General features: G+C 42.2%; 1 protein-coding gene across 1 annotated transcript in view; it reads left to right on the top strand.

Moving 5' to 3' along the window:
• The window catches only part of ptprt (protein tyrosine phosphatase receptor type T), a 440,070-nt gene that overhangs the window by 96,082 nt on the left and 328,644 nt on the right, over positions 1-15,344 (top strand). Inside the window, exon 2 of the mRNA XM_064965460.1 lies at positions 9,972-10,097. Within this exon, the coding sequence (XP_064821532.1) occupies positions 9,972-10,097 (126 nt within the window). The remainder of the gene's footprint in view (positions 1-9,971; positions 10,098-15,344) is intronic.

Genomic DNA, 15,344 nt, shown 5'->3' with positions numbered 1-15,344 from the left:
CTATACTACAGTATATGATAGGCCTAAGCTCTACAAAGACCATGCTTGGAGAACCACAGGGCAAAGTTATATTTCTAAGATAATGTTCTTCCAAAGTTTTTGCGCTGCTGGGGTGGTGTATATAAATCTAGGCTACGCTGCATTACACACTGCAAAGCATAGGCTTTCCCAATCATGAGCCCTGGTCTGCCCTGCTCTTGCTGATGTAAACCCTTTTGTTCTGCCTAACCAATGACTGGCTGTGTTGTGTACAGTGGCCCTTTACAAGGCAAGTCAAAAGCTTCTTCTGGAATTTTTTTTTATTTGTCCTAAAAATTCAATATCTGTGCCTACTGATGTCCTGTTCAGTTTGAGAGAGAGAGTGCGAAGATGAAAAGGAGGACTGGAGGTAAGCTTGCTACTGTTATAATTTTGATTAATAAAAACAATGTTTCGTTGCCCATAATGAAGCGATTTATCAGAGTCGTGGACCTCCCAATAAGCCATATTTGAGTAATTTACATAACTTACATTACTATTAAGCAGCAGCCGCAGAGATGGACAGCGCATGGGTCCTGAAAGTCGGCTAATTAGAGAAGGCCTAATTAATTTAAACAGTCTTAATTTTAATTAGAATTTAGGCTACTAACAACAAGAGGACTTTGTGTTGGACCGTGTTTCTTCCTATTCAAGTAATGAGGTCGGCCTACCTGTTTTACAGACTAAATTATAGTCTACTATCTGTAGATTTGGTCAGCCAATTCCTTCAGTCACCGTGCACTCCTTAAATATCTCTATGATAATTACTTAGAATTAAATCATAATGAAACTAAAAACGCCTTAGTCATTTTTAGAAACACGAGTTTGGCCAGTCTTAGGTTTGAGGATCAACCGGTGAGTTATGCATGCCTAGTTTGTTAATTTACCTGAGCAGATGCTCTTACTGTATATTCACATGCTCTAACCACAGTCACCGCATCTATTTTGTAACAACAATATCATCTTTTCACCCCTACCCTTGTCCGCGGTGGTGTGCGACTCCACAAACTTCTGGCTACCTTGCCATGTAATACTTACAAAATGAAGAACCGTTTCTAAAACAGCAAATGTTCTGGTCTGTCTTAGGAGTGAGCGTAAATGGTAGGCATGTTTTCTCCTATCCAATTTATGTTGTAATTATTATTTTAGGTATAGGGGAGGGTCACAATATATTTTACTGAAGTCTAACAGCCATGGATCACCTCCCTTAGAGAAGCAGGCCTGTGATTAATATGGTAGGAATGGCCCTGGTGTGGTTTCTGTGGTCTTGAATGTAAATGTCCATCTTTCTAGCCCTTATGCTAACACGTAGACTAGCATTTGCCACAGAAGCCCTAGCATTAACTATCTTCAAATTTTGCTCTGACACTACCGCCTAGCAAACCGCTATCAATGCCCTTGCATTAAATATCTTCTCATTTAGCTCTGACGCTACCACTTAGCATCCACCAGAGGCCCATGCAGCAAAATATATTTTCTTTTGGCACTAACACATAACATCTGCCACGGAAGCCCAGGCAGCTGTAGTCATACAGTATATCAGCGCATAGACAGAGGAGAGGGGGAGTGAGCGACCTGGGTGAGGGGAGGTTAGTCACTCTGCTGCGCCGAAATCTTATTGACTGAGTGTGAGGTCTATAATGAGCCCAGGGTTAACCCCTTCAACCTCCGGGGCTCTGAGCTCTTAAAAGAGGGTTTAACATCCCTTTGATGCCACTGCGTGTCTTCTTCAAGCTCGTGGGTGACGTTGGGTTAAAAGAGGGCTGGTGTGGGGGCGCTAACAGTTATTTTTAAGCGGCTGAGGAGATATGGGCAGGCAGAGACGGAGGACAGTGGTGTGACGGGCGCTAGCCGCAAATTCTCATCTCTGAGGTCACAGAGTGAGGAGTCAGACACAAACACTTAGTGAGATAAAGAGAGACAAGGTCACTACTGTTAAAAAAGGTGGGCTTAATAAATCTACATTGAAGTTGACGATTGAATCATTGGGCATAACCGTTATTTTTAAGGACTCATACCTGGAGGAGAAAATTAGGCTGAATATTGTTCTTTATAGAATGGACACATTCTATGCATGGTGCGTGCGTGCATGTTAGGTGTGTGTGTGTGTGCCCACTATGAAAGCTCAAGAAACAGATGTTTATAGGTTCATACTAGAGCATGATTTACTAACCGTAGGATTTTCTAGCCCACTATAATATATTTTTCCAAGGAGATGAAAATGCCTGACGTGCATTTTGTAGTAGCTAATCGTTTTTATTTGTACATTTTTATGATGTGGGTTGTTAGGGTCAATTCTAACCAGCCTGAGAAAGAACTTACTTCCTGAGAGTGAGTAAGAGAGAGAGAATTTCTATCGAGTCTGATAGAACTGAAAGGAAAAGAGGGATGCAAGTGAAAAGGGGAAAATACACTGACAGAGTGAGAGAGACAGTCATCAGCTGCATTTCCACATCCTTTGGCCTGATTGGCTGTGGGTGAGTGACCTGGTTGGAAGCTCTCTGGCCTCTGTGCCTGTTCTTTCTGCTGGCTCGGCTTTATAAGCCCCCACTGTGTTTCGCAGAAGGCCCCACAACGAGCATCCATGGACAAACACTGTTCTTATCCGCCCTACACACAGCCAGACCCAAGGACAGTGGGAAAGTGTCATACAGGTACACACATGCAAACACATATCTATTTACCTATTCACATCTTTTCCCTTAACCCTCTGTGGCCCCGAACATCGGGACATCATAGAAAACCATAATCTCTGTGCCTAGTGCTATGTGAGGGATTGTTTGAAAGAATAATGGGTTTCGTTGCCTTGTTCGGTGCCTTGTTGCTCCTGTAGTCCCTGTATACTAATGACTGTGAGGCCACTCATGCCTCCAACACCATCATTAAATTTGCAGAGCCCTGGCACAGTGGCAGGAAAACAGCCTCTCTCCCTCAAAGTCAGCAAATCTACAGAAAACAGGGAGGAGCACACCGCTATTGTCATCAATGGGGCTGCAGTCGAGAGGTCAAAATCTTCAAGTTCCTCGGCGTACATTTCACAGAGGATCTGACATGGTCCAATCACACCACCATCGCGCCTGAAGAAATGCGGGATGGGCCCTTGGATCCTCAAGAAGTTCTACAGTTGCACAATCGAGAACATCTTAATATCAAATTCAAATATTGACTGGCTGCATCACTGCCTGGTTTGGCAACTGCACCATCCTCAACCGGGAGGTCCTACGGAGGGTGGTGTGGATGGTGCAATACATCACTACCATCTCGATGAAGAGTTGCAGTGAAAAGATAAAGACAAGACTGATGCTTGCTGCGTTTTACTCTGAAGTCTGAAGGTTGATTTGATTGCTTTGAAAAAGCAGTTGTGTGTACAGTTCACGTGAACGGGGCATGTTGAATCCCAACCAATCAATCTTGGATGCTCGCGTTGCAAAAAGCAAAGAAGAAAAAAGAGCAGTGACAGACATGGCTGGTGGGAGGAGCTGAAGAGCTGGAAAAGCCTCCCGCTTCATTTAAGTCTCATGTATGGGAGCATGTTGGCTTCCCTGTCAAATATGATGACGGAAGAAGGGGGGTGGACAACACCATTACGGTGTGTAGGCATTGTGCCACAAGTAAGCTTTAGGATAATGGAAATACATCGAGCATGGCCACACATTTAAAGCGTCATCACCCTGGTGTGTCAGTGACTGGAGCCAACTCACCCAAGAGACAACAACCTCTCACTGCAGCATTTAAGCAGCTCTTTGCTGCAGAATCAGACCTAGCTAAAGCCATCCCCAAATCTACTGGGATGTTTATCGCTGCAGACATAAGGCAATACTATGTTGTTGAAAACAGAGGGTTTAAACATATGGTGAAAGTGCTTGAGCCACGCTATGAAATCCCCTTGCGCACCCACTTCAGTGGATCATGCCAGATCTTTATGAACAGGAAAATATCAAAATTGTTGACGATTTATCCAAGACATCCTCTGTTGCCCTCACCACAGACAGGTAGACCTCCAGGGCAACGGAAACCTATGTGACTGCTCACTATACCACAGAGGAGTGGGAGATGTGAAGTCCGGTGCTACATACAAGCCAAGCCCCCTCAATGAGTCACACAGGTACAAATCTTGCGCAGGTACTGCGTGGAAGCTAGAGAGGCCCAATAGCAATATCCCAACCACCACAGATAATGCCAAGAACCAAGTAAATGCAGTGAAAGAAACTGGACTGGGCCCACAGATAGCTTGCATTGCACATGTGATATATTTAACATCCCGAAGGAGAATTTCAGTGAACCAGATGTACCTCCTCCTTGGGAGGATCAGGAAGGTGGTTTCCTTTTTCTACCGAAGCACAACAGCTGGTCATGTGCTTAAGACCAAGCAAGAAATGCTACAGCTACCGACCCACAAGCTCATACACAATGTCACAACAAGATGGAACTCCACTTATGACATGATGGAGCGCTATCTTGAGCAGCAGGCAGCTGTATACTCTGCACTGACAGACAAGACCCTGAAAGAAATAAAGACATTGTCACCTCATCTGATGATGACGTGAAGGTGGCAGAGGAGGTCCTTCAGGTGCTCAAACCCCTCAAAACGGTTACAACCCTATTGAGTACTGAAAATGCACCGTCTGTGTCCATAATCCTACCTCTGAAAACAAGGACTCTACAATCCATGGCCCCAAGTGAGGAAGACAAAACCATCACTAGAGATACCAAGGCTGCCATTAGAGAGGACCTGAACCCCAGATACCCCCATAATGTACAGGGCTACCTTCATAGATCTACTGCACTGGATCCAAGGTTCAAGCACCTGTCTCACCTAGACCCTGCCCTATGCCAGAGAACATACAGTGTTCTTAACACTGAGATTGTGGCCACTGAAGAGGTAAAAAAATAAATGAGTGAATTGCTTAAATAATAAATATACTGCAGTCTACTCTTAGTCATGCTATTGCTATTAGAAAAATCTATTTTTGATTTGGAATAATAATGGCTTTTTAAAAATGTTATTACCACAATTATAGTTCTATGAAATATGAAAATAAATAATTAGTAAGTTTAATAGATCAAGTCTTTTTTTTCTGCAGGCTCAAGCCAAAGAGCCGACAGGAGCAGACTGAGGCATCTCCTCCACAAAATGAAGGAGCTTTTCGGGGAGACCTTTGCGAGCAAGGACACAGGCAATACGTTTGCCAACACCATCAAAGAGGAGGTGGCATCCTACAAGGCAACAAGCGGCATTCCAGTGGAGGGTGATCCACTAACATGGTGGAGAAGCAATGAGTGTAAATACCCTCACATTGCCATGATGGCAAGACGCTACCTGGCTGTGCCTGGCACATCAGTCCTTAGCGAGAGGGTGTTCTCCACGGCAGGGGACATAGTGACTGCAAAGAGGTCTACTCTCTCCACAGACATTGTAGACATCCTCATGAAAAATAATTTGAAGTTACAAGCGCAGGTCTACTTTGATTTATTTTTTTTATTTTTTTTGATGATGCGGACACAGGCTATATTTTCATTCACTATTTTTCGAAGGAAGAAGGTATCATGCCTCATATTGTACTTTAATTTAACAATTGTGTATTGAATATTTTAAGATTTTATTTAAACATTGAAATGTTTGTTGCTTTAAGTAATAAATGGAAAGCAGAGTTATATATATATATTTTTTTATTTATTATTTATTTCACCTTTATTTAACCAGATAGGCCAGTTTGTGAAAGTTCTCATTTACAACTGTGACCTGGCCAAAGTAAAGCAATGCACTGTGACACAAACAACAGAGTTACACGTGATAAACAAAGGTACAGTCAATAACACAATAGAACAATCTATATACAGTGTGTGCAAATGAGGTAAGGCAATAAATAGGCCATAGTGGTGAAAAAAATTACAATTTAGCAATTAAACACTGGAGTGATAGATGTGCAAGTAGAGATACTGGGGTGAAAAGGGGCTATTTACAGATGGGCTGTGTACAGTTGCAGCGATCGGAAAGCTGATGCTTAAAGTTAGTGAGGGAGATATAAGTCTCCAGCTTCAGTGATTTTTGCAATTCGTTCCATATTTGACTCTTTTTTTTTTTTTTTTTTTTTTTTTGCTGATCCCAAAAATTATCCGTTCGCGATCCGAACCGTACGTTTTGTGGTTTATTGCACCGCTATCGGCAATAAATACAGTGTAACATTTGTTTGTAAATACCTGTTCTATTACTTCTTATTTTTGAATTGACTCTTTTGATTGTTGTTATTATTATTCAATATATTAATTTACTGCATTTTTGAGGGAGCGAGCGCATAAGCATTTCGCTGCACTTTTTATACGTGCTGTAAACTGTGTATGTAGTGAATATATTTGATTTAAAGGCAGATAGAAGCTAGCTTTTCCAAGTAGATTAATTGTGGTTTTCCATGTTGTCTGTTTTACCAATCCCTGGAATTAGGTGTTCAGAATTGGCCTCCTCTGAGGATACACCACCTGACTCACACAAGCGAGGGAAAGGGAGTCATTAATGCAAAGTCACCATTTTAGTCAAACAATTCTGAATTGAGGTTGGCATGCGAATAGTGTAAAGACCTTGTCAGAGAAGGGATAAAAAAAAACTGACACACAAGTCTGTGAGGAAGAGAATTTTTACGCAGGTTGAAGTTCATTGTCTTGAATCTTACCCTGAAGGCAGAACTGAGCGATTTCCACTAGAATATAACAATGCATAGATTTTTTTTTGGTGCTTATTGGTCATAATTTAAGGTTAGTGTTACAAATGCACAGAGGCTTGTCGTGCAATTAAAATGAACGTCTTTACTTGAGATCAACATGTTAAAAACTCAGTCATCCAAAATAATGATTAAATTATGATCCTACATCTGTATGTTTCATTCATACAAGCGTTTCAAAGCCTTAAGAGAGAGATGCAAAACCAAGAAGCATTAACTCATTGACAGCTCAGTATTTTCTACCGGTGAGAAGCGTGTCCCTAAAGCATATCACTGACCGCTCATGCTTGTTGTAGAGACGTAGACAGATTTCATTTCAAGCAACTGTATCCTCTCTCAGCTGGGTAATGCTCATGAGGTCACACGGTAGCAAAATGGTTTACGGTAGTTTCTCCCCATTTTATTCGGTATTCTTTTGTTTGGTGCTTGAACACTGAACATGTCCCGGCTTTGACTTGAGTGAGCTCGTAGAACCTCTGTCCAATGCCTGGCTACTTATCTTGGCTACAGCCTTCTCTCCTCTCCACAGGGTGATGGACGGGGATAGATTGGCTTGGGAGGTTTAAGAGTTTGCGAAGTGGAAAAGGTAGAATTAGTAGGGGTTGAGGGAGCGGCTAAATCGAACGAGCTGTGCGTGTTATTAGAGGCACCCTCATTAGCCTTATTTTCTCGTCTAATTCAGCATGACTGGCGAAGCTGGATTAATTTCAAACGGGATGTGAGTGAAAGCGATACTCTGTGTTTGTTTGTGTTGAGTCTGTATGTGTCTCTCTCTCACTCATTCAATCGGTCTACTCTGTTTTATGTCCATGATCCTGTCTAAATGGATTGGATCTATTGACTTCAGGTGTGTGTGTGTGTGTGTGTGTGTGTGTGTGTGTGTGTTTGTTTTTCTGAGCCAGTGGCACAGTGACAACTAGAGAGAAACAAGTTGTTGGTTGTATTCACTCAAGCAGAAAAGAAATACAAATATGTGTCCTATTGAGTCATACATTCTCTAAGGAAACTAAGAATTTGGCTGCCTGGCCTTTGCCAGGACACATTTGACCTAAATTGGAAGACAAATATTACATGACAAAAACACTGTCCTGATACTGTACATCTCTGTTGACTGCTATATTAATGAAAGCTATATTTGGCTATTATTCATGCCTATTGGAGTGAAAGTAATAGCTTTAGCATCCGAGCCGTATATTAGCCTGCCTAGCTTGGAAATGCCGCCGGGGGATACAAGAAGAGTACACACAGTATGTTAGTAAATGCTGTATTTAAATCTTAGATGATGACAGTAAATTTTATGGGAGCAAACTAAGATCTTATCTAAGTGAACAGAAAACAGAAGCTTTAGCTGAGTTTGTCCTCATTGGTGTATATCATGCTAGGCACTGTCAGTTTCGATTTAAAGTGGGTATAAATGTAAGGTTCTAATTATCCAAAGGGTACGATTGGGGCTCCGGAAATGGATGAAAGACTGGAATGTTTTAGAAGGGTCTTGAGTATAATCACAAGATGGGTGCATATCTTTATCTTTATCAACACTAATACTCAACTTAACCAGAAACCACTGATCCAAATGAATGAGCCCTGAGGATAATCTGTCCAAAAAGCTTATCTTTATAAAGAGCTATGTAAAGATTACTTGAGAAATTCAACATTCAATCATCACTCATATTAAATATACTGTACTGTAGCCAAGCGTCCATTTCTTTACCTTTTATACAACAACATTTCAAAACAGATATTTCCAAAGATATCTTGGTTGATCATTTCATTTTAAAATTCAACTAAACTAGCTAGCAAACTCACAATATATTTGCCCGAAATGGCAAAAATATTAAATTTATTAAAATTAAATGCACATTAATTACAGTACAGTTGTAATCTGCCAGCAATACATATTAATTGCAGGACCCCTAATTCTCAAATGAAATCCTGAGGTGCAAACACTTCAATTTCTTCTCTGGCAATTTTTTCTATCATGAACAACATCCTCTTTGACTGTAGCGACTGTGAATGCATTCTAACTCCGCATTCTAACTCCCTATTCATTGCCCTTAGAAACATGCCTCTCAGTTCAGTAAAACCTTATTGATGAAAGTGCTACACGGGAAACTCTATTTGATAAACAATGTCTTGACAGAGAGCCTAAAGAAACTCAGCTGCTGGAAAACTTCCCAATTATGTCTCACTGTCTACTAGCATTAGTGATGAAAAGCCCCCATTTTTACGCTAACTCCTCTCCTATTTGCAGATGTGGGTGCAGGTTGTAGCAGCAGCTTCAACTGATAATGAAACTGTTGCTTATCTGCTGTGGGCAACTTATCAATAATGGATCACATTGGTAGGCAACATTAATTAGAGGAGATGAAGGGCTTTGGCTTGTTTTTCTTGTCACTTTACACCCCTCCCCCCTCCACACACACACACACACACACACACACAAAATACAATAAACGGACACGATGCCACGATGGTGGTTGTTTGACACTTTTGATATGGAAAGTGAAAAGTTATTTGTTATGTAGTGTCCATATTAGGACAGCCTCAATCTCAGTAGTCAGATTAGGGGTTTTGATTAGGAAGATTGGATTTATTGACGTAGAAATAAATGTTTGGGACATTTCAGAATGAACATACTGTGGTGTTTTTTGGGGGGGGATTTAAACCCAAGTCATCTGTCTAACAAAAGATCCTTGACACCAACTCCCCTCTCATTTTAATGGAATAATAACCCATTCTTCTGCTCTGATTTTCCATTCAGTAAACAGGCAAGTCATTAACTGCCAATGAGTGTTTAGTCCTTGGCTTATGCAATTTTATAAATTAGATTATAACCAGAAGCAAGCTTGTCATTTAATTGGAAAAAATATATCCATGCATGTATAATACAATAACTGTATTCCTTGCCACAGTAAACTGTCAAGTCAGCACAGCCTAGCTCAATCGATCCACGCTCAAAAACACTTAAAATATGGGTGTAATTGAAAAAACAGAGATAAAAAACAAAAAAACTAAGAATTCCCTTTGAATCCTCTCATTGCAATTAAACCACACATCTCAAAGAGTACATTTTAATTAGACCGAGTTTAGTCTTGCTTTCTCAATCCATGGCTTCTGGCTAGCATGAAGCCTAATGCGCTGGAAAATCATTATTTAGCGGGGATGAAATAATGATGTGAGTATATGGCTTTATCGTGTTTACATATGCAACCCTTCTCTTCTCGTCGTGTCCTACAGGCAGCTGTTCGTTTGAAGAGCACTACAACAGCTGTGGCTACAGTGTGGCCCTGGGGACCAATGGCTTCGCCTGGGAGCAAGTCAACACTTGGGAGAGGCCCACTATGGACGCGGCTGTTCCCACAGGTACACAACGGGGCTTCCTCCTCTCTCCTTCCTTTATTTTCCCCTATCTCCTCTCCCCACCCCTTCTTTTTGGATGTGCGTGTGCGCTTTCGTCAGCTCATCTTTCTTTCTTGTCCTCTCATGGACAATTATATCTGTATTTTGGCTCTCCTCTGCTTTCACTCCCTCTCTCTCTCACCATCTCTCTTTGTTTCTCTCTGACTGATCACCTATGGTAGGGATGTCAGTGTCAGCTCCCCAGCTCCGTGGGGTGCCTTCTAGTGTTATACCACTGACATTAATCCAGTTAGCAGTTGAACACACTGCAACTATGTAACAGATGGCACCCTATTCCCTACATAGTGCACTACTTTTGACCATAACCCTAAGGGTCTTCCTCTGGACCCTGGTGAAAAAGTAGTGAACTATTTAGGCAATAGTGTGTCATTTGGGACACAGACTGCCAGTACTGTAGTAGAGGCTGTTATATTTGTCTACTGTGCTGACTGCTGAGCAAATTTCATTGAAGATCGCACAAAGAAGGCATATGGGGCAATTTTTTGCATTTGGTGCAAATTCAGGTCGTGTGAAAATCAGAAGCGCCGAGAACAACATGATCAAAGTCTAATTTTTTCGGCATGGCAAAACAGGGTACCTCTGTGAAAAAAAGGGCGATATAAATAAATAAACAAACCCATATTCCTTCATATTTGTGTCATCAGGATAGGAGCATCTAATCAAAGGCATCACTGCATGTGTTAATGTGGAGGTAGATACATCATGTGTCTGCCCTTCTGTGTGTGTGTGTCACCCGCAACAGCTGAAATGCAAGAGGGACAAGCATCTTCACTGATCGGTGCATGGCGTTTCATACAATGTACCATTGAACAATGCTGGACACAGTAGGCTCTACAGAAAAAAGAGAGTGAGAGCAGTGAGGCTCAGAGACTCAGGAGGGGCTCAGGTGATGAGGTTATTCACATCAGTGCAAGCTGTCCTCCTTGTTACCAGGGCTCTTTCACCGCTTACAAAAAGAGTGCCGTTCCAAGGGAATCGGTTGAGTTGTGTTTTTCTGTGTTTGTTTTCTTCTCCTTCCTTTAATAATGCTCATGTTTAGCGCCAGGATATTACCTTGGGATAGGAGATCGTTAAGAAGAGGTTGAGCAGTCACACAAAGTCTCTCAAACAGACCAAACTCCTTAGAATATTACTTGAAAGCCACAGATGACACGCTGAGTATAAAAGCCTTATCAGGTCTAAGCTCTTTTCAACTCGACTTTCCCACTACTACTCCACGGTTGAGGCAATTTATGGTCAGTTCTAATCTTGGAATAAAGGGAACTGTCTACTTAAAGGTGTTCAGTCCTGGTGTCAAGACCAAGAAGCAATATTACTTTCTGTCACTGTGACTACTGAAAGTGTGTGGGCCGGTTTGCCGTATGGAGATTAAGCCTAGTCATAGACTCAAGAGCTTTCAAAGGAGGTCCTCCACAGAGAATAATTCTTAGTCCAAGACTAAGCCTAATCTTCCTAATCTGTGTCCTGGAAACAAGCCCTATGAGTGCAGATTAAAGTTTGGGACAGTTGATTACTAATGCTTGACTAGTATGTGATAGTTGTTGACTTCAGGGAACCAAGTAATGTTTTTGCACTCTGTATGCTGTTCCCATCATTGAGTCTTAATTTGACCTTTGTTGATATTTCACTTTTCAAACACTCCAAATGGCACTTTAAATTGGTGGCCGCGGTGGGATTTGTCCCATGTCTCTCGGGGCAATGGGCAAGGTTTCTTCTGTTTGCGTGGCGGACTTTGTGTGCAATAGTGCTTCTCAAGAGAGGGGATATACTAATCACTGGCCATGGCTTTTGTTAGAGTCCATTAGGCTCTCACCGCTACACAGTAGCTACGCTTAGAGTCCTTGTTATACCTCTCTCGCTACAAAAGCAGTATCTAGTGTATAAGGTACAAGTAAATAACACTGTGACGTGACATGTTTTGTTGATTCGTTGCTGTTGTCAGAGATTGATTGCGGATAGGGAGTTTCGGAATTGTTGCGTTCTCCACCCATTCGCACGACTCTCTGAAATCTGCCCCCACATCGATCTCCATTATTACCTCTTCAAGTGGAGCTCTGTCTGGATTTTTTTTTATTCTGAACCAATCATCAGAAACATGGCTGTGGATCGTCATTTTGATGTGACGTGTTTACTCGACTGGGGGAAACTGTGTAGTTTGAAGCCTACGCCAAAGGACTCTGGGATTAGTAATGGACATTTGAATTATAGGTTGTCAACAGCCCAGTTGCATTAGTTCCTCGTGTTATTGGTCTGTGTAAGTCTGATGAGGGTAAAGGGGTTAAATTACCCGTCTACTTGTTTTGTTCTTGGTGATGATTTGAGTGCTCTTGAATGACTTGCAGACTTGATTGTGTTTCTGATTTGAGCGTGGCAGGCGGGCGAGGGTTGGAAGTGGAGAGGGAGCCACATTGATAAGAAATTGACAGGGAAAGGGGCCCCAGGCACGCTCTCTCTCTCCTCACATACAGTGCCTTGCGAAAGTATTCGGGCCCCCTTGAACTTTGCGACCTTTTGCCACATTTCAGGCTTCAAACATAAAGATATAAAACTGTACTTTTTTGTGAAGAATCAACAACAAGTGGGACACAATCATGAAGTGGAACGACATTTATTGGATATTTCAAACTTTTTTAACAAATCAAAAACTGAAAAATTGGGCGTGCAAAATTATTCAGCCCCCTTAAGTTAATACTTTTTAGCGTCAACTTTTGCTGCGATTACAGCTGTAAGTCGCTTGGGGTATGTCTCTATCAGTTTTGCACATCGAGAGACTGACATTTTTTCCCATTCCTCCATGCAAAACAGCTCGAGCTCAGTGAGGTTGGATGGAGAGCATTTGTGAACAGCAGTTTTCAGTTCTTTCCACAGATTCTCGATTGGATTCAGGTCTGGACTTTGACTTGGCCATTCTAACACCTGGATATGTTTATTTTGAACCATTCCATTGTAGATTTTGCTTTTTGATTTGGATCATTGTCTTGTTGGAAGACAAATCTCCGTCCCAGTCTCAGGTCTTTTGCAGACTCCATCAGGTTTTCTTCCAGAATGGTCCTGTATTTGGCTCCATTCATCTTCCCATCAATTTTAACCATCTTCCCTGTCCCTGCTGAAGAAAAGCAGGCCCAAACCATGATGCTGCCACCACCATGTTTGACAGTGGGGATGGTGTGTTCACGTTGATGAGCTGTGTTGCTTTTACGCCAAACATAACGTTTTGCATTGTTGCCAAAAAGTTCAATTTTGGTTTCATCTGACCAGAGCACCTTCTTCCACATGTTTGGTGTGTCTCCAAGGTGGCTTGTGGCAAACTTTAAACAACACTTTTTATGGATATCTTTAAGAAATGGCTTTCTTCTTGCCACTCTTCCATAAAGGCCAGAGTTGTGCAATATACAACTGTTGTCCTATGGACAGAGTCTCCCACCTCAGCTGTAGATCTCTGCAGTTCATCCAGAGTGATCATGGGCCTCTTGGCTGCATCTCTGATCAGTCTTCTCCTTGTATGAGCTGAAATTTAGAGGGACGGCCAGTTCTTGGTAGATTTGCAGTGGTGTGATACTCCTTCCATTTCAATTTTATCGCTTGCACAGTGCTCCTTGGGATGTTTAAAGCTTGGGAAATCTTTTTGTATCCAAATCCGGCTTTAAACTTCTTCACAACAGTATCTCAGACCTGCCTGGTGTGTTCCTTGTTCTTCATGATGCTCTCTGCGCTTTTAACGGACCTCTGAGACTATCACAGTGCAGGTGCATTTATACGGAGACTTGATTACACACAGGTGGATTGTATTTATCATCATTAGTCATTGAGGTCAACATTGGATCATTCAGAGATCCTCACTGCACTTCTGGAGAGGGTTTGCTGCACTGAAAGTAAAGGGGCTGAATAATTTTGCACTCCCAATTTTTCAGTTTTTGATTTGTTAAAAAAGTTTGAAATATCCAATAAATGTCGTTCCACTTCATGATTGTGTCCCACTTGTTGTTGATTCTTCACAAAAAAATACAGTTTTATATCTTTATGTTTGAAGCCTGAAATGTGGAAAAAGGTCGCAAAGTTCAAGGGGGCCGAATACTTTCGCAAGGCACTGTACATTGACCATCTCCCGTCAATGGAGGGAGAATTACTACTCACCATACTCACAGGCCTCTTAACCAGACACGGTAACAATGCTGATTAGATAAGCAGGAAGGTTCACAACTCACCCTTGCTTTTTTTAACAGTCACCCCCAGAATTCACCTGAGCCATAATGGAGGCAGAGTTATGGCCAAAGGTCAAATCGAATGGGTTATTCATTATCACTGAAGTCGGGAAGCTGCACCAGTACCCGGTGGATACCGCAGATCCATGGGGCCTCATCCCAGCTGGATTGAGTGTCACTCTCCCTAATGAGCACATTATTATGAAGATAAATGGATTATCACCTCTTGAGTAAACCCTGAATAAATTAGAGTCTGCGAGGTAACTGTCATTGTGAGACAGTGTGCTGGGACTAGGAGATAAGAGAAGGATGTGTACCTACACTCGGTTTCCTAGACAGAGCCCTGGGATAATCCCCCCCCCCCCCGGGTTTAGGTCACCTACATGAGATCGCTCGCAATCAACGAACCCCTTATAGGTTTTATTTTTTATATACACATGCACACTTTCAAGCATGCGCATTGTGCACACACACACATGCACGCACACAACCACACACACTTCTCTTCCTACCAAGACTCCGGCGATAGCCTTCGAGACGGGAAGAAGGGAATTGTTTTCACTTTCCCAGGCACTAAGAAATCAATGTGGGCCCATCCTCAGAGCGACGGGCTGCCAATGAAAACCCTGTAGAGAAACCCTTGTCTGCAGCAGTCTGCTGCCAGGCTAAGAGCACTCCTTCACTTCCCCCCTTCACTCCATCACTGGGGACCCCGCACCTCTGAGAATCTCCCTTCCCTATCCTCTTTATCTCTCTATTTCTCCATCTCTCTCTTGCTCTCTCTCTACTCTCTCACTCCTCTTTGTCTCTCTCTCTCTCCTCTTTCTGTCTGTCTCTCTCTCTCACTCACTCTACCTCCCTCTCCCCCCTCTTTCTCTACCTTATCCAATCTCCCTTAAGTCATTACAGCCGATGCTGACACGTGATTTTCACTCCAGCGTAGTCAGTGTTTGACTCAGTCAGTGTATGTTGTATAATGTCTGTTACA

Source organism: Oncorhynchus masou, chromosome 5 (genome assembly GCF_036934945.1).
Source record: "Oncorhynchus masou masou isolate Uvic2021 chromosome 5, UVic_Omas_1.1, whole genome shotgun sequence".
Lineage (NCBI taxonomy): Eukaryota > Metazoa > Chordata > Actinopteri > Salmoniformes > Salmonidae > Oncorhynchus > Oncorhynchus masou.
This window is presented reverse-complemented; position numbering and strand designations above follow the sequence as displayed.